Source organism: Cyprinodon tularosa, unplaced genomic scaffold, assembly GCF_016077235.1.
Source record: "Cyprinodon tularosa strain WSP-4 unplaced genomic scaffold, ASM1607723v1 ctg387, whole genome shotgun sequence".
Taxonomy (NCBI): domain Eukaryota; kingdom Metazoa; phylum Chordata; class Actinopteri; order Cyprinodontiformes; family Cyprinodontidae; genus Cyprinodon; species Cyprinodon tularosa.
In genome coordinates, this window is record NW_024039104.1 from 1,076,636 (window position 1) to 1,099,399 (window position 22,764).

The window sequence follows — 22,764 nt, forward strand, 5'->3', positions numbered from 1 at the left end:
TGTGAGCTAAAAAATCACGTCCGCAAGCGTCCGGCAAAGTTTGAGCCCCGAACAAGGTCCTCTCCTGCTTCTTATACCTCATGAGTCTATGTGTTGCATCATGTGGATGTTTAGCTGTCCGTATCAGAAACTGACACGCCATCCCATGCACTGACCTGTATGCATCTTGCCTCTATGCCCAAGAATTACAGATAGCTCCCCTTTATCAGACCGGCTCCAAGATGTGCCCATATCTTGTGTATCTTTAAAAGACAAGAAGGCTGTCCTATTTAGATGACCTCCTTACACACAGTGACATCTACAATGTGAAGGAAGGCCCTCTACTCTGTCTAATCTGGTTAACAGAATAACAATGCACATGATGTATAAACTATAAACCTAACAGCAGGATCTCCTGTGCAGCAGCACACTTTTCCCAAGATGCCCCGAGTTTTCTTGGAAGGACTTTGTGGGACCGTCTGTTTATGTTTCCTGGAGAAATTTGGCCCTCTCTGTATGCTTTTGGCAATTATGCCCTAAGAATACATCTTTCCCTCTGAAACTACTCATTTTTTGATGATTGTACTTTTTATCAGATCTGAAAATGTTTTGTATATATGCTCTTTTAAGTGCAGCATTCTTATATTCACAATTATCTGGTTTTCTTAACTTTTCAACCAAAGTTAATTTACATTAACATACAGGATGCTTGTCTGTCCATGTTTGGCAAAGAGATGCACATTGCTTATCTGGGGAACACATACTGTAGCACCATGCAGTACATGCAGGTCAGTTGGCAGAGCTGTTGTGATGCAATGTTATGACGCATAAACATAAATTCTGCACGTGGATGTTACCTTGGCACATACTATTGGCTATGAACACCCTTTTTTGGAAACTATTCCCTAAGGACTGCACCCTGACACAAAGCAAAGACTGCTTAGGAATGGCTTGAGGAGCATTTAGCGGGCTAAAGATATTGACTTGGACAAAATGCTCAAATGAATATTATAGTGTCATAAATCTGGTTTGTTGGACTATTTTTAGCTGGTTGGCTGATTGCCTCTCCCTGCTCTGCTCCACTTTGCTGGTTGGAGTAAGCAGATGCACCTATCAGCTCCTAATCACCCTCATTCCTGCCAGCTATCATTTTAACTATTTATACCTGTCTCGTTCAGTTATCTTCTGACTAAATGTCTCCCCCCTTACCCATAGTGTATAAGGATCGGCCCAGCGTCCGTATGCACTGCCAGCCTTCCTTGGTTCCTGTGTTCAGCCATCCATCAGTGGATTTTCATTGTCTCCTTGATCTTGTCATGTTCTACTCAAAGTCTCTATTCTGTTCATTCATCACTTGCATTCTCAGGTCTGCGGTTAGCCAGTTCAGTCAGACACCAGAGTTATGCCTTCATCTGCCTCCTCAAGCCTGCTACCTGTCTGTTCTGCTTGTCACCAACTGCTTTAGTCATCCCCTGGCTGCTCCAGCTAGCCCCCGGTCTATCTGACTGCATTCACAAACATGAAATAATTAAATTAAACTTAAACTTGTTGTTTGGTTGAATCCAAAGTTTATTTCTTTACAGTATATTTTACAAATATACAGTACATCTTCTTTAAAACATTTTTTTAGATGTTTTATTAGGCTCTACTGGCCTTTATTTTTGTATTTTTAGAAAGTAGGAAGACAGGAAATGGGATTAGAGAGAAGGCAAAGACATGCAGCGAAGGTCACCAGGCCATAACTCAAACCTGTGACGGCCATGCTGAGGACTAATGCCTCTGTATATGGGTCGCACTCCTAATCCCTGCACCACCACCGCACCCACATCTAATTTTATGGACACTTTGGCTCTATTCTTGACTGACTCCCCAGGTGTTGTCAGAGGAGTTACACTGGAGGAAATTCTCCTCCAGGTGCTGGTCCTAGGTAGTGCTATTTCTGTCTTAAATCTCAACTTGCTTCTTATTTTTTTGGTCTCAAATCTAAGTTTCCTTCATGTTACCCTATGCTATAAGTTGTCTCCATCTGAGAGGAGCTGTAGATTTCTGCTAGTGTACCTGACATCTGTTCCAAATCATTATTTAATTGACTGCCAGCTTGTCAGTCTCTCACCAAAGCATCTGTTCCTACCTCTGTGACTGTGGAGACTGCCAGAGCTTCTCCTACTTTCACCATAGGTCAGCTGGATGCCTGGCTTTCTGTCACTGGACATCAACTCGACCCGTAAATTCAAGCCAATTCATGTTAGCCGGAAACCTTGCATCCTGTGCCTTGGGGTCCACTGGATGCTTGGCCTCCTGTAATGGGGAGTCTACTTGATGCATTGGCCCAAGTCACCAGTGATCTGAAATCTAACAAGAGCTGAACTCCAACCAGAGCTTCATCTGTCCAAGCATCAGTGTTTGAGTTGTGTTTTGGTTCACTGGAATCCACTCTTGAGGGAAGGACTTGTCAGGAGTCTGGTCTGCCGTCCTTTGCTTTGGCTATCTCTTTGGTCAGTGTCAGGGTTCTGCCCTCAGTTTAGTTTTTTCTTTTTAGTTTCTTTGTAATTGTGTGTCTTTGTAGTTGTTTTCTAGCAGTGTTGTGTTCTTGAGTTGCTCTGTTGCCCCCTTGTGCTTGTTTCCTTTCCCCTTGGCTCCCTTCAAGTTAGTTCTATTCACACCCGCTCCGTATCAGCTCATTAGCCCATCCTTTGTTCTGTTCCCCAAATATACACCACCTCTGTAGTTCATCATTGCTGGTTTCTTGTTGTTTTGTTGTTACTAGGTTTCCTGTGTGTGATTTTCCCTGGCATCTCCTGGTTTTTTGCTTTTCTGTATTTTGGATTTTTTGATTTTTCGCCTATGTTGCCTCGGACTTACCATTAAATCTGCAAACTCATATCTGCCTACTCATCTCTGCATTTGGATCCTCTAAAAACCTCCACCAAACCTTGACAGTTATATAACATAAAATCACATTGATCAGAAGTTCCCAGTTTTGTAAAACAAAACAAGAAATACATTTATTTCTAAAATTTCCAAATTTAAAAGCTCAGCAACATGTACAGTTTCATGAATATGGTCTATTGAATTGTTTTTTGGGGCTTTTTGGTTGATTGCCTCTTCCTACTTTGTTCCACTGTAACTAGAGTAAGTTGATGCATGTGCAACTCTCCCAGTTACTCTAATCTCTCCCACCTAATAGCATGCCTATTTATACATTCCTCTCAGTTATTTCCTACCAGAAGGTCTTCTCCTGCTTCTGTGAGGATTATTTCTTTCTCAGTGTGCAGTCATTCTGGGTTCCTGTGCTCACCCTGTCCTCACTGGTTCTTCACTCCAGTGTCGATGTGCTCTGCCTCTACCTCCCTGGGTTCCTGTGCTCAGCCTTTCCTTACCTGATTCTCATTAACTATCAGAGTCCACAACTGTGTCTGACACTAGTTTGTTCTATTTGAATCCAATCAGCTCAGAACCAGCTATTATCAAGTCGGCTCAAAACCTGTCTCCGCCCTGCTCAGTCATTGTCTGCCTACTCGGGTCTGCAATCAGCCAGTTCAGCCTGTTAGCCTGGGTTCTGCCTTCATCTGCCTCAAGCTTGCTACTTTCTGTTCTTGTTGTCATCAACTGGTTCAGTCCTCCCCTGCCTGCTTAAACTTGCTACCAGCCTACCTTCCTGCATTCAAGAATAATCTTTACAAACTGTTTCATTGAACCCTTTAAACTCACACTTTGTGCCTTGCAGAATCCTCTACCCTCATACTTCTTCTGCCTATCTATAGACAGCATTCAATAATTATGGCTGCCCAGTGAAAACTATAAAATGACTTCAGTCGTAAGAAGTATTGTATTAATTTCCCAAGAAACATGTTAAGAAGTAATGATATTTTAAGAATATATTGATAGGTAGCATTTATGGGTTGGTTTTACTGCTAAGGATTTATGTCGGTTTTAACAAACTTATTTAAAATTCTATATATTTTGTGCCAATTGTTAAGATGTAAATATTAATATACATTCTTCTCATGTACATTTCTAACCTACCCTTGCCTAACAAGGCTGTGCTCTTTAGTAATAGTGTGCCTTCACAAATAAACAAGAATTAATTTTGTCCCGGTTCCACTACAACCATTTGAGAGGAAACCATTCGGCCAATCATATTGCAGTATTGTGGTTTTGGTTATAACTACTGAGCCCACAGCTGAATCAAAATAAACATAGCAGTACAGGGTATACACATAGTTGCTTCCATCACATCTGTGTTTTCAGAATAAATGATTTATTTGAAAGAGGAATATCATAAAAGCCTAAGCCAGGCATTCCTAAAGTCAGTCCTTGAGGGTCTGCTGTCCTGCAGTTTTCAGAGGTTTCTCTGTTCTTCACAGCGGACTAGTGGTTACATATTGTCAGTGTGGCTTTCCAAGTTATGTATAAGTTGAATTCTTCAACCTTTTAAAACTGTACAGTAAGATTTTTTATTTGAGTATTTAGGTTTGTGGCTTTGGGCTTTGCTTTTTGTTTTTTGTTTTTTTTTGGGGGGGAAGTGTCCAAAATCCTATAGTATACAAAGTTTTATCTCTTCTTGTCCTTGTGTTTGTCTTTGTGTGCATACAGCACTGCAATAAAAGTGCATCTACTTCTTGGATGTGGCTGCTGAAATCATCAATTATTATTGCCAACAAGCCTTGGCCTCGCATCACTCTCACCATGACAACCACCACTTTGATACTTATAATGGCAATCATCAACATGGTAAGTTTATATGGGCAGGTACAGCACTAAGAAATGGCTAACACCTTGTAGAATTAGAATCTTATAAAGTATTTGTTTTAACAACAATTCTCTTTTTTTAAATAACCAAATTATATGAAAAGGTTAAATGATCTTTAATTATCTATAAAATTACCAGATTGCTTAATTGTTTGTGTTTTTCATTGACATTCATCAATATATTTTCTATGAATTCTCCATGTCGGTGTTGTTTTATATAAACTGATAATATAATATTTAACATTTTAGTTTTCATTTATTTATTTTTGCCCCTTTATTTTTCAGATTTATCCGATTATGGTTTACTTTGATGCAGAGGAAAGATGAATACATAAAGGCTCAGATAAAGAGGGAACAGTAGCCTTAGGCTTGAGACAAGGCTGGCTTTGTGATAAAACATAGTGTCAGGACCCTGGTCTAAAACTTCCCAAAAATCAATTCCGGAGATTATAATCGTGTTTTGTGTGTTCAGGGCAGGGAACCAAATTATCCTGCCTTTGCTCAGTGGGACAGCAATCCTTGTTTTATCCTGCAGGTTTTCTTTAATGGTCATTATTGAATGTTTGTCACAATTGGCCTCTAACAAGATTGTATTTTCCTCCAGCAAGTCTAATGCTGACTAGTTCATCTATACACACAATAACAAGCAAAGCAAACTGATTAAATGTTTATGTTTTTCTTTCCTATTTTTTTTTTTGTTTTTCCTTGAATAGTAAAGCAGTAATTTTTTTATTCTTTGATTTTTTTGTTCCAGTTCTTTTTGGAAGATGTATCCCCACCAGTTCAACTTCACAACTCATCTAATGAAACAGTGTTTTACTCTAATGGGCAACCTTTAAACTTCTCAGGCCAAAACAATTATTACCTACCTGTAAGTATGGACAGAAACAGTTAATGAGAAAATGGTTATTATTGCTCCTTTTTCATTATTTGTCCTACAATTAATCAGCCTTTCTGTCTGTCAATCTTTATGCTCTGTTCAGTATTTAATTTACAGTTGCATCCTGGGCCTGATCTCTTGCTCCGTGTTTCTGAGAATAAACTACGAGCTGAAGATGATTATAATGTTGACTGCGGTGGTGATCTACAACATTATTATTCTACAAACACACGCACCTCTGCTGGATGAATATAGCAGATTTCTGTATAAGACTGAAAGCCTTGACAGGTAGGTAACCGGAATGTCTTTTAGGTTTTCATTAGCAGCCAAAACAACAGACTTCCATTTAAAAATGTGGCTATTACACACCTCATTACGTGAGTGTCATTATAGAAAGAAAACAGCTCTGTTGCAAAGTTCCATTAATTACTATATTGCACTGGAAACCCTGCAACAGATTAAAAGTAAAATTGATGTAAAATACAAATACAAGCTAACATTATTCCAAATTCAAATTGCCAAGCAGTGTCTGTCTGAATATTTTAGGTGTGTATTCCATGCTGGTTAAAGACTGGAGGGTTTAAACAAATCTTCTAAATGTAAAGCTCTGGAAGAATCCCTGTGAGGCCCAGTGGCAAATTCAATTTAGGTACACCAGCTGGATATCAAGTACAAGATAGCATCCCTAACTGTGATTTAAGTGGAATTAGACCAAAGTAACATACTGCAGTCTTTTATAATGGGTAAATGTATCACACTCTTGTTTTCCTCGCTTCATGCATTTTACAGCATTGAAAAGCAGCAAAGGCATTCGGAAATGACCTTCTTTAAAAGATTGGTCGAACAATTTGTTCCTAAGTAAGCCTATTAATTGAGGGTATGATGATCAGAGTCTATTTACTTAAGTAGAAGTAACACTACAACGTTTTTATACTCAAGTAAAAGTAAAAAGAAGTGATCTCAGACATAACTTGAGAAAAGTTAAAAAGTAATTGGTAAAAAGGCTACTCAAGTATTAAGTAAATGTTCAATACACTGTAAATACATTGTAAACATGAGTAAAAAAATTCTTAACTCTTATTACTCTTATCATCGAGAGTATTTACCCTTAATTTGAGCAGGAAAATAAGATGATCTGCCAATGGAATCAATATTTATACCCTTAAAATAAGGTCGTTAGATATTATGCACTCGAAATAGGAGCCTTTTTTCATATTTTTTATTTAAAATTGTTTTATTCCATGGGCAAAGTGTCCCCTTAGCTGCTCAATTAAAGAAAATATGCACTTATTTGAAGAAAAAATACTTTTTACAGTTTACATTGAATTTATTATTTAGAAATGATTCAGACTGACAGACTTTATGTGCTGGTTTGGGTATTTTAAAGGCTCAATAGCATAAAGAATAAAAGAAATTTCACAAATACAAAAGAGCAAAATCATGCTGAATAAATACTTTTAATAAAACATTTTTTTACATAACACTTAGAAAATCAAAACTTACAGTGATATCTGTATATATATGTTAAGACAGAGTAAAAGATGTCCACTGACAATATCTACTGGCACTGCATGTTCACCTAATCTTGAAATAGTTCAAATTACTCAGATGTTAAGAAACTTAACTCAAATAGGAGTGGCAATAATTAACTTATTATTCATGTAAAAGTAGGAATTACAGGAATTACAGTAAAACTACTCCTATTTTTTCAAAATATTACTCAAGTAAATGTAACTGAGTAAATGTGATAATGATAATGGTGTAATATGGTGTTTGTTTTGGATACAAAATGTGAAAGATTAGAGGTTCTTTATTTAAATATGATGTGACTATTTATTTAAAGTATAAGTTCAATACTCCATACTGTAAAATTAATCTTAGATGAATGATCAGAAAAGTAGGTTGGACTGCAGTCAGTTGGGGCTGCTTCTAGCATTCTGTATGTGGAGGTGAGTAAATCTCTCCTCTGTGTGGTCTTGATATATGCTGCAGCATTTGAGTGCTACTTTCAATAATTAAGTTTCATTGGAGCACAGAATTTAGGATTTAGATTTTTATTTTATTTTTTACGTCAGGCTGCTGCATGTCAGATTTTTTTCTGACATGCAGCAGCCTGACGTAGCAGCTGATGACTTTGCTCATGTTTGAAAGCAAATTCATTAAGAGGAAATTGTTCAGTGATGTCTATTTAAGGTATATTACCTTCTCCTAATGAGACAGACACTAACAAAATACACAGAAGATCGACAACAGAGTGCTTTTAGGTTCTATGGGAAAAAAAGATGGAGCTGGTAAAATTTTAATGTGAAGGGGAGTTAAATTATCTATCATGAGTCATCACAATATTTCTGATATTGCCCAATTTTTTTTCTCTCCATAGAATTAGCAAATTCTCAGAATGTGGGTATTTGTACATTAAAGCTGTGATATAATTTGAGGTTTTGTATTCACAAAATTTTTTAGGAATAGTTCTCAGACATTATGGGGCTTATAATGGATATCAAATTGACTCTACATATTTTTCAGGCATTGGGGATCAAACAATTAGGAAATTATTTTCACTGCATCAAAACGTGGGTGTGACCAAGCATTGTATACTTATAACTTATAACTTCCACACACTGGGTCTGAGGTTAATTATAGTTGCTGTGTGTCAACTCCAACCAGCAATAAAAAGCAATCTAGGCTGACATGTGATGGGCGTGGCTTGATTTCTTCACAGTGCCCCCTAAAATCACTAAAACAATCAGCCCAAGGCCACAGTATTATGAAGATTGGAATACATGCATATTCCACCAACAAATACAGAAATAACAATTGAAGCCAAACCCAAAGGAACTTGAACATTTTGGATCATGTGGGTGTGACCAAGAATTGAAATATAACTTCTTACCATAAAAAATAATGTGCTATAACTTCCACCAGCAGGGTATGAGTTGAATATGGGCCAAATTGACATAGGAGTCAGGGTGCAGTTCCTGGGGTCCCAATAGGCCAAGTGCCGTTTGCTGCTTTAGCCATCTTTGTTATTGCCCCGCTATTATGAGATTCAGCCTTATTTTAGCCTTATTTCAAAAGGAGCTAACTCAGTGTGCTATGCTCCTTTCTAACATTTCTGATGGGCTCCATCTTATTTTCTAAAAGGAAATTCTGAATTCTACAAAATATGTTTACATCATTACTTACATCCATAATGGTGGGTTGGGGCTTCATCAAAAAGGGCGATGCTTCCACTGAGTTTGCTCATTGCAATACTCTCTGAAACAGGTCCACACAAAAGTTGGAGTTATTCGGGAGATAAGCTGTCATTGTTTGTGTTAAAGTTCTAATTGCTTTTAATGAATAGCTGTAGTCAATGCAGCATGACAGTGCCACGCTGCAGTAAGAATGCCAATGCCTCTTGTCACAGCAAAGCAGAAGTGACAGTCTAGGCTGAGTGACAGCTTAGAATAAAACGGTCTGCTAACCATTCATGTGGCATGTGTCTGTGTTGATTGTGATCTCTATGTGTAATTAAATAGTCTAAATCTAATTATTTTCTCTTTAAAATGTTCAGTTGCTTTCTGTGAATCTCTTTTCATTAATTAGATTTGCCATTATCATTACTATCTAACAAAAAAGTATTTATTTTTTATTTCTTGGCTACTTAAGACCTGGAGTCCTCAAGGATCTGAAGACCATGGGCTCCGTCTCTCTTTTTATCTTCTTCATCACATTGCTGGTTCTTGCCAGACAGGTAGGCCTTCATGTGATTAATTTTTTTATTTATATACTTTTTTTATGCATGCTAGATTATACAACTTCTGAAGATGTACCAAAAGGTATCTCTGCAACCTTTTCTCTGTCTATTTGTGTCTTTATGCACCTAAATTTGGAGCTGTCAAATAATTTTTTACTTTTCTTTTCTCTCATTTCCTCTCATGCCATTCTTGATGCTCTGTGCACATGGTCTGCCGATTCCAAATATAGCTTCATCTCTATAACTCGTTTTTTCTTCACTCCAGTGTTTTTCTTCAGTCAGACTGTTTTTATTTTAATACTCTGAATTCCCCAACCTAAAGTTAATGATGCCCCAAGTTTAGTTTTTCTTTTTCTTAAGACGCAAATTAGGTTTTCTGGCTGGTTGCAATCTCTAAAACAGCTTGTCGTGATTGATTAGCTTCTTCCAGAAAAAAAGCAGTTTGAATAAAACCTGACTGAAGCTAGATATCTGCCTCTAAACTTAATTATCACCGATGGCTCTGGGCAGTTTTTCACAGTGAACAAAATCTTCCTTAATGGATTTAGAGTTCTTAAATATCAAACCAAACACAGGATCAAGGGTGCTTTCTGTATAACCTTTACAAGTTTGATTTGTTTTTTTTTCTCACCAACATGCCACAGGACCATATTTGATTCACATGGTGGAGGTCTCATAGTGTCATGCTAAAATATTACTGCTTTGCTTTTCATTCATTTATTTTTCACAGTCCGGTTGTTTAAATTTGAAAGCAATTTACTGAGATTTAACATGAGGGATTACCAGAAAATACAAAGCTACATAACTGTGAGGGGTAAGAAACTTCATAGACCATTTTATTTCGCTTTCCCATTTTCCATTTGTAGTTATCATTTCAGGATTGATCCACATACTGTAGAATATCAAACTTTGATTACAGCTGCAAGTCATTTTAGTTGCGTCTCTACCCGCTTCGAACATCGAAAGAATGAAATTTGTGATTATTCTGTTTTATGAAACAACTCTAACCCAGTCAGATTAGATAAAGACCATCTGGGAGAACTCATTTCAAGTTTTGTTTTAAAATGAGTCAGATTTAGGAATTTCTCTTGTCTCTTTCTGTGTAGCACCTAGTAAAAAGGTAGGCTGTTTCCTCAGATCCTTTGTGGTTTGAAATTGACTCCATCTAACCTCCCATAAACATGGCCAGCTTTCCTGTCCATTTCTATTATATGTTGTGAAATAGAGAGATTTTAAAGTATACTGTTGAAAAAAATAAAGGAACCATCTCAACAACACAATGTAATTGCAAGTCAATCACTGTTCTTGAAAATCAACCTTTCCAGTAAGAAAGTAGCGCTGATGGCGAATCAGTTTCATCTGCTGGTTTGAATTGAATATAATATAATTGAACTTTATTGTATCTCACACTGGAGAAATTAACTCACTGCATTTAGCCCATGTCCTTGGGGAGCTGTGAGCTGCCACTGTGCAGGGCCCAGGGAGAGTGTGGGGTTTAGGATCTTGCTCAGGGACGCTGAGTGGCAGTCTCTCTAACCGCTAGTCCACCACAAACAGAGAGTAGGTGGAAATGAGAGGCCATTAGCAAGCCAACTGGTAAAGAAGTGGTTTAGCAGGTGGTGACCATAGACAATTTCTCATTTTTTTCCTTTCTGAATGATGTTTTGGCCGCTTTATCAATGCTCTCGCCCATGAAGGTAGCAAGAGGTGGTGTCTGCAACCTGAAGAGGGGGCTCATTAAGTGCAGCTTGGAAAAAAAGCTTGGCACATCAATCTGAGCTGTGGGAAGAATGTTTGCTGTGACCTGTGCTTTTCACAGATGAGAGCGAGTTCACACTGAGCCCATGTAACAGATTTCGATGTGTTATCCAGAGCTTTCATATTTTCCTTGTGCATGATGGTGTTAAGCTTCTTGTGGCTTCAGTCTCAGTAGTTCCTGTATGTTTTGTTCCACCCACCAATCTCAGGAGGAGAGGTGAAGAAGCAGAGGGGACTGTTTCTTTGGACAACCCCTCTAGTTCACCTCCATATGTGCCACCTATGGTGCATACCCACTTTTGCACCGCTGCACCAATGCCAAATTACATCACAGGCTGTCCAGGAGTTGAATGATGGCCTGCCAAAAAACAGATTGAAACCATGTAGAATTAAAATTGAACTACGCCTGTAGGAGCTATTTCTCTATTTTTGTTTTAGAACTTAGATTATTTAGTTAGTTTGTATTTATTTGGTTATTTGTTGCATTTTTGTTTGAAAGTAGTTGCTTAGAATACAATTATTTCTTAGTAAATTGTTTAATTAGTTAATTGATTTTGTTTGGGTGTCTGGTGTATAAATACATGGACTCCAGGTAGCTCAGGTGAAAAGTGGGTGGGCTTATGGTTTTTTACCAGTCTTCCAGTCTTCTAGCTGCAGTCTATCAGGCCTTTCAGAAGGCAAGTCACTCAGCCTTAATCAGGTGAAATGAGCACAAAGGCAGAAACCAGGCCAGGAGATGTGGCAAGTAGTCTTTTTGAGTTTGTATCATGTTTATTTTTCCTGAAGAAACCTGGAATAAACTCACCGAACTGCATTTTTCACGTATTTTGAGAATTTTTTGTACTGCGTAAAACCAGAAACCCACTATTCCTCAAGTGACTATTTGATTTACATTTATTTTTTGCTTTTTAATTTTTAATTTTTTTCATAGATAACTAGTCACTACAACGCCGATCGATCTGTAAGGAAGTGTAGTAACAGTTCGCAAAAGGGAGGGACTCAATTCTTCGAATTGATTGGGTACCTGCTTCCCATGTTGAGTTTTTAGCCAATCCCAGCAGCATTAGTAGTTTGATTTCTTTCAGAACTAGTGGAGTTAACGATTAATACAAACTCCTACCTAATCCGGTATCGGGGAACATGCAACCGTCCTACCACCCAGAAAGGCTTTTATTTGCTTTGTAAAGAGAAAAAGAGGGTATTCCAGCTAAAACCAGTGCAGCCATGTTTGTTTTGTTTCAGCCTTCTGCCTCTGGTTCATGCGTTGACGTCATACACCGAAACATTTCTGTATCGAGGCCAAACGTATCTGCTGGCTCCTTGTAACATTTATTTTTTTGAGCAGTGTATATTAAAAATGCAAAAGCAGAAAGGACCACTGAAATATGTGCAACCTCAAGGGTTATTAGTAGCTGCAGTTAACACCTTGTGTTTTCTGAAGGGTTGTATTTTATAAGATTTTTCACCTTTATCATTGGAGCATTACAAAAATATAAATAAGTGATATAATTTTATTTTAACAAAGCTGCAGTTGTTACTGTTTAACAGGTTATCTTTAATACAAATGAATGTCTTGAGATTTTTCTTTCCCTTCCAGTGCCAATGTTCAGATTTATGTCATTTATGTGTGTTTTTCTGTGCTTAATGGAAGCAAGCTTTACTGATATCTCTTCAGTCTCTTCACCTCTGTGTCCTCTTGTAACAGAATGAATATTACTGTAGGTTGGACTTTCTTTGGAAGAACAAGTTTAAAAAAGAATGTGAGGAAATTGAAACAATGGAGAATCTCAACCGGGTTTTACTGGAGAATGTCCTTCCTGCACATGTTGCAGAACACTTCTTGGCTCGTAACTGGAAAAATGAGGTTGGTGATTTTTCTTTTCCTACTGGCACATACTGTATTTGTGTATGATAATATAAGCTTTGTTGGAAACGTATACAGATTTAATGCAAATGTGCTATAATTACCAGCGTTATAGTTTTGTTATGGTGTTTTTTCTTAACTATTATGCCATGCAGCAATTAAAATATCTTCCAACAAAGCTTATTTTCTTCACACTTAAAGGACTAGTGGAGGATGTTCTTTTTCCGGTGGATCATCAAAATAAGTTGTCCTCCTAATTGTCAGTCATTCTGGTGATATATTTATGGAAGGCCGTCCTACGTGCTCATCCCCATTTTTACTTACCGGTGGTGAGTTTGACATAGTGGAAAAATAGCAAATCTTCTTTTGGAAAGTAAGCTTGTATGAGTGATTCAAACAGCAACTTTTACACAGAGCGTGCACGAGGAGAAATGGGCTTGTACATGCTCTTACACCCTTTTAATAGAAGTTTCTTTTTGAGAGCGGGTACAGGGTTGTGCATGTGCTTTTTTTTTTCTAGGTGGAGAAGGGGGGGGGGTCTTTTCAAAATTTCTACACTATACATTTAAATCTTTAACTTATTGTGCTCAGATAAAGCACTTTTAAGAGCTTGCTTCTTTAAAATCTGTTTTGTGGGTTGCACTCATTGTGAGGGCTGTGAATGACTACAGGACTGGATTGTTGAGACTTCCCCACAGTAGTTAAGCACATAATATCTCATTATGAAAACTCATTTCTTTAATTTATTTTATCTAATGCTTAGATTTCATGACCTGGTGCCGAGGGTGTCTGTATCTTGGTAGTTACAGTAGTTGAATGCTCCTTCTGTTACGTCTGTTACATGTCTCTGGTCATAGAGCTTGGCTCCCAAAGAAACACCTTATGTATATTACTATGTGTAGCCACATGAGTTGATTGAAATTAATATTCCTAAGGTATTAAGGTGCACCTTAATTGTGGCAAGATGTGAAACACTCAGCACTTGTATACACTCACCGGCCACTTTATTAGGTACCCCATGCTAGTAACGGGTTGGACCCCCTTTTGCCTTCAGAACCGCCTCAATTCTTCGTGGCATAGATTCAACAAGGTGCTGGAAGCATTCCTCAGGGAGTTTGGTCCATATTGACATGATGGCATCACATAGTTGCCGCAGATTTTTCGGCTGCACATCCATGATGCGAATCTCCCGTTCCACCACATCCCAAAGATGCTCTATTGGATTGAGATCTGGTGACTGTGGAGGCCATTTGAGTACAGTGAACTCATTGTCATCTTCAAGAAACCAGTCTCAGATGATTCCAGCTTTATGACATGTTGCATTACTCTGCTGAAAGTAGCCATCAGAAGTTGGGTACATTGTGGTCATAAAGGGATGAACATGGTCAGCAACAATACTCAGGTAGGCTGTGGCATTGCAACGATGCTCAATTGGTACCAAGGGGCCCAAAGAGTGCCAAGAAAATATTCCCCACACCGTGACACCACCACCACCAGCCTGAACCATTGATACAAGGCAGGATGGATCCATGCTTTCATGTTGTAGACGCCAAATTCTGACCTTACCATCCGAATGTCGCAGCAGAAATCGAGACTCATCAGACCAGGCAACGTTTTTCCAATCTTCTATTGTCCAATTTCGATGAACTTGTGCAAATTGTAGCCTCAGTTTCCTGTTCTTAGCTGAAAGGAGTGGCACCCAGTGTGGTCTTCTGCTGCTGTAGCCCATCTGCCTCAAAGTTCGACGTACTGTGCGTTCAGAGATGCTCTTCTGCCCACCTTGGTTGTAACGGGTGGTTATTTGAGTCACTGTTGCCCTTCTATCAGCTCGAACCAGTCTGGCCATTCTCCTCTGACCTCTGGCATCAACAAGGCATTTCCGCCCACAAAACTGCCGCTCACTGGATGTTTTTTCTTTTTTGGACCATTCTCTGTAAACCCTAGAGATGGTTGTGTGTGAAAATCCCAGTAGATCAGCAGTTTTTGAAATACTCAGACCAGCCCTTCTGGCATCAACAATCATGCCACGTTCAAAGTCACTCAAATCACCTTTCTTCCCCATACTGATGCTCGGTTTGAACTGCAGGAGATTGTCTTGACCATGTCTACATGCCTAAATGCACTGAGTTGCCGCCATGTGATTGGCTGCTTAGAAATTAAGTGTTAACGAGCAGTTGGACAGGTGTACCTAATAAAGTGGCCAGTGAGTGTATAGTCCACCCTAAGATTAACGCAGCCATTTCTCTCAATTGGAATTTTTCATGGAAGTGAAAAATCTTTCCTTGACACTTGGCAGCTGAGGATAAATTTAAAACTCCTCCATGTCATTAGTGTCAGTCTTGTTTTATACCATGTTCACTTTTTACACTGTAAGATGTGAAAAGTCAGATTGGATCCATATTTTAATTTAGGTAATGAGATGACTTTAGAATGACGAGTCTGCTGCTAAGTAGGATCAAAGTTGATGGCCTCATGGATTTTAGACAGAAGTGATATTTGGTGATATGTCTGACCTTAGCTGTCTGTCGGCACTTTTAACTAAGGGATGTTAAATGTTGAGATCTTTCCAAGCTGATTTTAGCTGATTTCTTGCAGGATCTTTACCACCAGTCCTACGATGTGGTGTGTGTCATGTTTGCCTCTATCCCAGACTTTAAAGAGTTCTACACTGAATCTGACGTCAACAAGGAAGGATTGGAGTGTCTCAGGCTTCTTAATGAAATCATTGCCGACTTTGATGAGGTAAATTGCCATCAGTCTTAAAGCTTTCATAACATTGCCTCTTGAATGCAGAATTGTAATCAGCATAACCGGCAGACTTGCTGACAATTATGTTCATAATATCATTATTCAGGGTTTGTTTTTTATATATATTTTGTGGTCAAGTATTTTTCAATTTCTCCACAGCTGCTTTCCAAACCTAAATTTAGTGGTGTGGAGAAGATAAAGACCATTGGCAGTACTTATATGGCAGCTACTGGACTTAACACATCAACTGCTCCTGAGTACATTACCCTGGTAGGCTTATTGTACTGGCCTTTTTCTCTTACTATAATGGTAAATGCCTGAAATGCTGTATTATAAATAGCTGTTGCTCTCTTTCAGGAGCATGACAGACAGTATATGCACTTAGGAACCATGGTGGAGTTTGCATTTGCTTTGGTGGGAAAGTTAGATGTCATCAACAAACATTCATTCAACGACTTTAAACTCAGAGTTGGTGAGTCTCATAAAAAACAAAAACAAAAAAAAAACTCAAACCCTATCACAGTATTATGGTAGAAAACGTGACAAAATAAACAACTTTTCAGAACAAAGATATTTCAGCACATTGTAATTATGCAGTCTGTGCATAAGTCTAGCTGTTCCCTGTGACTGTAGGTGGCTCAGTACGTCACATTGGTCAGTCTGATATCTTCCATATTATGGTTACATAACAATGGCTCCTCCCACTATAAAAGGTAAATACAGTAACAGTTGGAGATCACTAAGTTGGCTAAAATGTAAAAAAAAATGGGTTCAGCAGAGAAGAATACAGAATAGTGTAAAGTGATTTCTGTTCTCACCAACCATCTACTCCCTACATTACGCTGTTAGAAAATCGGGGTGAGACCCTGATGGTAAAGCTACGTGCACACAGCAGGCAGATGAGACTCATATTACACTTTTTCATGGCAATCTGACTGCCTCAATTCCAATCTTTTCACCTAAAAATATTAAAACCAGCCGCTTGCATATGTGGTCCTAAATCAGATCTGATCTGATTTTAAAGATTATTCGCAGGCTGAACAGTCATGTCGCATTTTATCCAACTTGTATGTCATTACCGTGGCTTCCACATAGAATTCTCTACAGCAGCAATAGTAACGGCTGATGTTGCTTGTTCTGTGCTTTCTTACCTTCCTTAATCTGGTGAACGTAGCCCAATTGACACTGCAATAAGGCAAGAGAGATAATTGTTATACTGTACAGGCAGATTATTCTGCTTAATATACAGCACCGCATGTATCAATGAACTATGCATGCTCCTCTTAGCAAGTATTCAGCTATCTGACTTGAGAGGGTCGGATCTGTTACTAAATTGATCGTGTGACCTGAGGCGCCTCTTTACTTCATTCTGAACCCCCCTTAAACAGGGAAACTAACTAATCTAACACAGATATGACACTGACCTGATCAGATATACTACATTTTTGGTTCTCTGAAATAGGATTAGCGCTATAGTGGCTAAAGTTGTTATACATTGTTCACAATTTTGATTTTGAAGCAATACCCCAATAATTTTTTTAGGGAGATTCACAAAGTGTTGACTGCAGCTGTATTCATTGCTTCAAGAACCACCAGAGCATCAAAAATAAGGGGCAACACTGTCCCATTCCCTATGCTAAGCCTCTTATGAACAAGAAGTGTTTTACAAGGCCTAAGGAGGGAATGGATTAGACTCCTTTGCAATTAAAGAAAAACACCCACACTTTAGGAATACCAATATACCAAAGTTTGGAGGACTTTTGGATGATATTTAGATTAACAAAAAAAATAATAGCTAAATATATATTACTGTGGTTATTGAATGTAAAGTATATTAGCAATGAAAGTTTCCCTTTTAGAAGTAAGTTGCTTAAATAACCTTTAGAATAGATTCTTAGTTTCAATTTCTAAAAGAGATGGTAACTTCAAAGCAACTTAGTCATAATTTGTTATAGAAAACAATAAATCGGATTAATCCTGATTAATCAATTATTGAAATAATCCTCAACTAACTTAGTAATCAATTAATCATTAGCTGAAGTCTAGAGACATGAAAACATTGCTTTAGCTGACAGCCATCCCTTTAGAGCAGCAAAAAAAACACTTATTAATTTGGCAATACGCTCTATCCTTATGTGGACATTTATAGTAGTTTCATCTGGTTTAATTCTGTAAAAAATCTTCTTTAAGCAACCTGTTGCTATCCAATTATTATTGAATTCATTGAAAAAATAATCAACAGATTAAACGATTAGCAAAATAATCGTTAGTTGCAGCCATAACTTTTCTAGTCGTAATAGATTAGAGGTCACATCATCAATCAAAAGCACTGAGTCTTAAATCCCAACATGTGTTTAAAGAAGTCAGTTTCATTTTGAAATTTGCTATTGTTCTTGCTTTATTGCACATAGTGGTAAATGTCAGTAAAATGTCTTTTCACTTGCTTTGAACTGCTGTCCTGTCAAGATAATTAATGTTCCCCACAATCATACACCAATATCTGAAACACCACTGGTCTGAAAAAGTCATGGTCTTGGTGGGGAATCAGAGAGGCATGTCCTAGCTCCCTGTAAGCTGTAAGAGTTAGTTTGCAACCTCTAACATGGCTGTGCAGGTCTCAGCATGAGATGCTCCATTAACTCAGCAGTGTGCTTGCGTGTGACTGGATGACTCTACATCCCTGTGGCTTCAAGACTCGACCTAATAACCCCCATCAGAAAGGAATACTTTTCTTTTTTCATGAGTTTTCAAGACCACTGGTTATGTGTCTGACAATGTAGCTTTTACACATATGTGTGTTTTCTGTTTCACACAAGTCAGGGGACTGTCTTCAGATTGCATTAAAATCTCAAGCTGGGGGTCTAATTGTGCTGGGGATTAAGGGCTCTGCTGCACTTAGCTGCAAATGTTAGGAGCACTTGTGAAACGGCTTGTGTGCTGGGATTTAGAATAAAAAGGACCAAATGTGTGTTTCTTGACAATACACCCTACGTTAACAAATAATTACAAAGAAATACAACATATACAAACAATAATACAACAAATAAACTATATTTAATAAGTATTTGATATTATATTTATTTAACTTTATTTATATGTAGTATAATGTAAAGCATCACTTTTGTTTATTTATGTCTCTCAACATGATTCTTCATCAATATGCTGAATTAAGATGAATGTGAAGCTTCGTTGTTGACCTGTTTTACTTGATCAGGTATTAATCATGGTCCAGTGATCGCTGGAGTCATCGGAGCTCAGAAACCACAGTATGATATTTGGGGGAATACGGTAAACGTAGCCAGCAGAATGGAAAGCACTGGAGTCCTGGGGAAAATACAGGTTAGTGACATGAAATGGCTTTTCTTTTGTTTTTATCAAAACTCACATGATGTGATTCTAACATTTTATGGTCAAAATTAATCACAAGTTAATATACATGTAGTTCCTTGGTTTTGAACATGTTCAACAAATAGTATTTAAAAATTCAGTATTTCATCCGAGCCATTTTTGAGGAGTGCTGTTTTTTTCTGCAGTAATGATAAGGTGGCACAGGCCATCTTGACCAAAGTTATTTAACAAGAACTGAAATATTATATATGGTGCATATTTGCACCATATATAATAATGCTCTGAACTTGTATATCAATGTGTTATTGTTCACCATGTGTTTTTCCCACACTGTTTACATTTGATCACTGCTGAACGTTATGGAATAGAAATGTTTCTTTTAGTGTCTGAAAAGCTGCACTAAACAATATTTTGTTTTGTATACACTCTGTGTATACAAAATGACAATAGAAGTTGTCTAAGTCAATAATCAATGATTAGTAACTATTTGACAAGTTCAAAAATAACTTTTATACTAGACGTCACATTGTAAGTTTTGATTGACTTTCTCTTACTAGGTAAGTTTAACTATTTGTTAAAAACATTTAAGGCACTCTTAAAAGTAATAGAAATACTTTTTGCTTCAGCATGATCATTTATGAAATAAGGGACATTTTAGCATCCCCTGACATCTAACAATCTTATATTAGCATCTGTTCTGAGCACTGATAAGGTGTAATGTGTTTCCATCACATGGCATCTTGCTGATGCCACCATTTAGTCCACAGAGAGCTATATTGTACCTCACAGCTTGTACACATTCAATCAACCATCTGCTGAGCAGCGACGCACAATTCCTGGTTTTCTTCCAACAAATGGCTGCTGCTATTTACAGATATGAAATTTGTAAAATGAATGTAATTTTCCAGGTAAGCTGACACTTATTAGTTCTCCTTTATTTAAAGGAGGGTTAACTAGTTTAAAAACCCCTTGACATAATTTTCTTATTGTTGATCAGAAAAACTGCTTGATCTTGACACTTTTTCCATCATAGTCTAATTTTTGTCTGAGAATTGCCGTTGCTCTTCAGATATTTTGTTTTTTAAGTACATTTTTAAAGATATTCTCTTCTCTTTATAAGATAATTTATTTGGAAACAACAGTAATTTAAAAAGAAAGAAATGTGCCTTTGTTTATGCAGTTTGTTTAGATTAAAGCATATTTATATGTTAGATTGGCCCAGTCAAAGATCAGACCTACAATTAACTGAGAATCTGAGGCTTTAAAAACATCATTGTTCAAAAATAGGAAAACATTCCCTAAAAAATTGTTCTAAAAGCTGTTAAATCAAATTGCCTGAGCATAAATGTACACTACACTTTTCATTTTTTTTTAGATTGTAAGATCTCTTTTGCTCTAACTACAGAGTCGGACTCTGATGGTCTACCAAATGAAATCTTATTAAGACAAAAATCATTATTTGTGGTTGTAACATGGCATGTTATGAAACGGATTACGGGTATTAATACTTTTGCAAGGTACTGTTTGATTTAATGTACAACTTTCTTGTCTGAATGGTTGAAGGAAACTGGACTTTTCTGTTAATGAAGTATTTTTATCCACAGGGATATAATCCATTCTTAAAGAAATGAGTAAAACAGGCTTGACTCGTTGTTCTCCCTTTAGGTGACGGAAGAGACAAGTCGCATCCTTCATAATCTGGGTTACATGTGCTCTTGTAGAGGGATCATCAACGTCAAAGGCAAAGGAGAGCTCAAGACATTCTTTGTGCACACAGAGATGACACGTTCACTGTCCCAAGGAAATATAATGCCGTAAGACGGGTTCAGAGTATCTGCACATCTACACAGATCCAACCAAACGTTTTTGATTGGGGACTAAGGGACTATCATCTATTTAGAGCTTCTGTAGTTAAAACAAATGTGACTCAGGAAGACATCTGAACAATAACGACGGAAAACAGATTCTTACCATTACCTTGCAGAGTAACTATGCCACAGATCTAGCATTCATTTAGTTATTGGGTAGTACACACAACAATTACGTTACAGTTTGAATGTTAATGGTGAAAAGACAAAGATGTTGTTATTTTTCAGGATTAAAGAGAAAACTAGGAGCTCTGTGATGCTTGTTGCAGGGACTGGACAACAGAAACACTTGCTTTGATGCCAGTTGCACCACAGCAGGTCTCACCTTTCACAGTATTTTTTGGTTTTAGAATATTGGGTGTGAAAAAGGCCTGATTTCACGAAACATTTGAGGAGTATTTCTAAAAGACTGAAACACCAGCTTGCCCCTGGTCTTATGAATGTAAGTTTACGTTCTGCTGCAAGTGTTTAAAGTACTTTAAAAGCACATCCAGTATTATTAGACACAGAATAAACATGAGAAGCCTATTTCTGCAAAGGTGGAGGCTGCCCGGAAACAAAAGAAGGCTACATGGATTACAACGGTTTATTCTTATTCTGCTTAAACCACAAGACTTGGATGTACTGTATACTGCAGACAGTCCAGAACACCTAAAAGAGCATATTTTGAACCCTCTTTTTCTAAACTCCAGCAAGAGAAAATGGGAATTTGGGGCCAGGTGCATAACAGATTGTGAAAAATAAAGAACATAATTTTTTTTTTCTTGTTACTTTTCAGTTTTTGAGAATGTGCTACCATTAGGTTGTAGAATTTTCCCAAACCCGCCTAAGTGTAGATCATATTCACATATAAAGAGAAATTTAGATGAGCTGAGAACTTAAATTGGCATGAACCTTTTTCTTAAATAACGATCAAACCCGAATGTACTTTTAGAACAAAAACTGGAAATTACTGGTGCTGTTCTGTTTTAATACAGAGACTTTTATGCACCTGGCCTCTTTTGAACAGATCTGAGCCAAACAAACTCGAAGAACATAAGGATCATTTTTTAGTTTAGTTTTTTTTTTCATTAAAGTTTTGATCAGTTTAAGCCTAATTGATGTACATGTAGATTTAGTATATATGGCTGTTTTGTAAGAAAAAAAAAGGAATAAAAAAAATTTTTTGTGTGTGTTTTTGTAAAAATCTTAAATAAAATTTCTATGTATTTCATCTCATCTATGCTGTTATTTACCAATCAAATAGTCTTGACTGGACAGGATTGTTCTGAATTTAGATGTAACACATGATAATGAAAGTAATCACAGCATCCTTCATTGATCTATTATATTTCATTAATCAGACCTGGAATTGAAACAGCTGTTGAAGTCAATGAAACCTCCCTGCACTGCTTCTTGACTGTGGGAAACACTTGACAGTGGACACTTCATCGAGGTCACAACTAAATCATTCTGTAAACTGGAAATAAACTGGTGATGTACTATTTTTAATTCAGTTAGAAATATCAATATAATCTCAAATGAAGAAAGTAAGAGTAAGCAAATTATAGATGTTTATTTTTACCCTCTCTACTACCATAAAAATGGGTAATGTAATGTGTTTTGTGTATAGAGGACATACTACCAGCAAAAGATGAAAAGCATTTTAAAATCAGATGAGTCCTCACTTTACATTAAAATCAAATGCTCTATCACTATAGTAGCAGCTTTTGCTGCCTATTTTTGCTTTATGGAACAAAGAAGATGGTTTTGTTTAATTTACTGGATGCATTTTTGATATCTTTTGTTCAATGAAATGACACATTTATTTAAAAGTAAAATCTAAGCT

The 22,764-nt window shown here is 37.3% G+C and overlaps 1 protein-coding gene across 1 annotated transcript in view; it reads left to right on the top strand.

Annotated features, from left to right (window-relative positions):
- Positions 1-22,128, top strand: part of adcy2a (adenylate cyclase 2a) — a 60,198-nt gene extending 38,070 nt beyond the window's left edge. Inside the window, exons 16-25 of the mRNA XM_038297358.1 lie at positions 4,576-4,713; positions 5,486-5,602; positions 5,715-5,899; positions 9,263-9,347; positions 12,814-12,972; positions 15,568-15,714; positions 15,880-15,990; positions 16,078-16,192; positions 18,935-19,059; positions 20,734-22,128. Of these exons, the coding sequence (XP_038153286.1) occupies positions 4,576-4,713; positions 5,486-5,602; positions 5,715-5,899; positions 9,263-9,347; positions 12,814-12,972; positions 15,568-15,714; positions 15,880-15,990; positions 16,078-16,192; positions 18,935-19,059; positions 20,734-20,886 (1,335 nt within the window). The 3' untranslated portion in view covers positions 20,887-22,128. The remainder of the gene's footprint in view (positions 1-4,575; positions 4,714-5,485; positions 5,603-5,714; positions 5,900-9,262; positions 9,348-12,813; positions 12,973-15,567; positions 15,715-15,879; positions 15,991-16,077; positions 16,193-18,934; positions 19,060-20,733) is intronic.
- Positions 22,129-22,764: the final 636 nt, after the last annotated feature.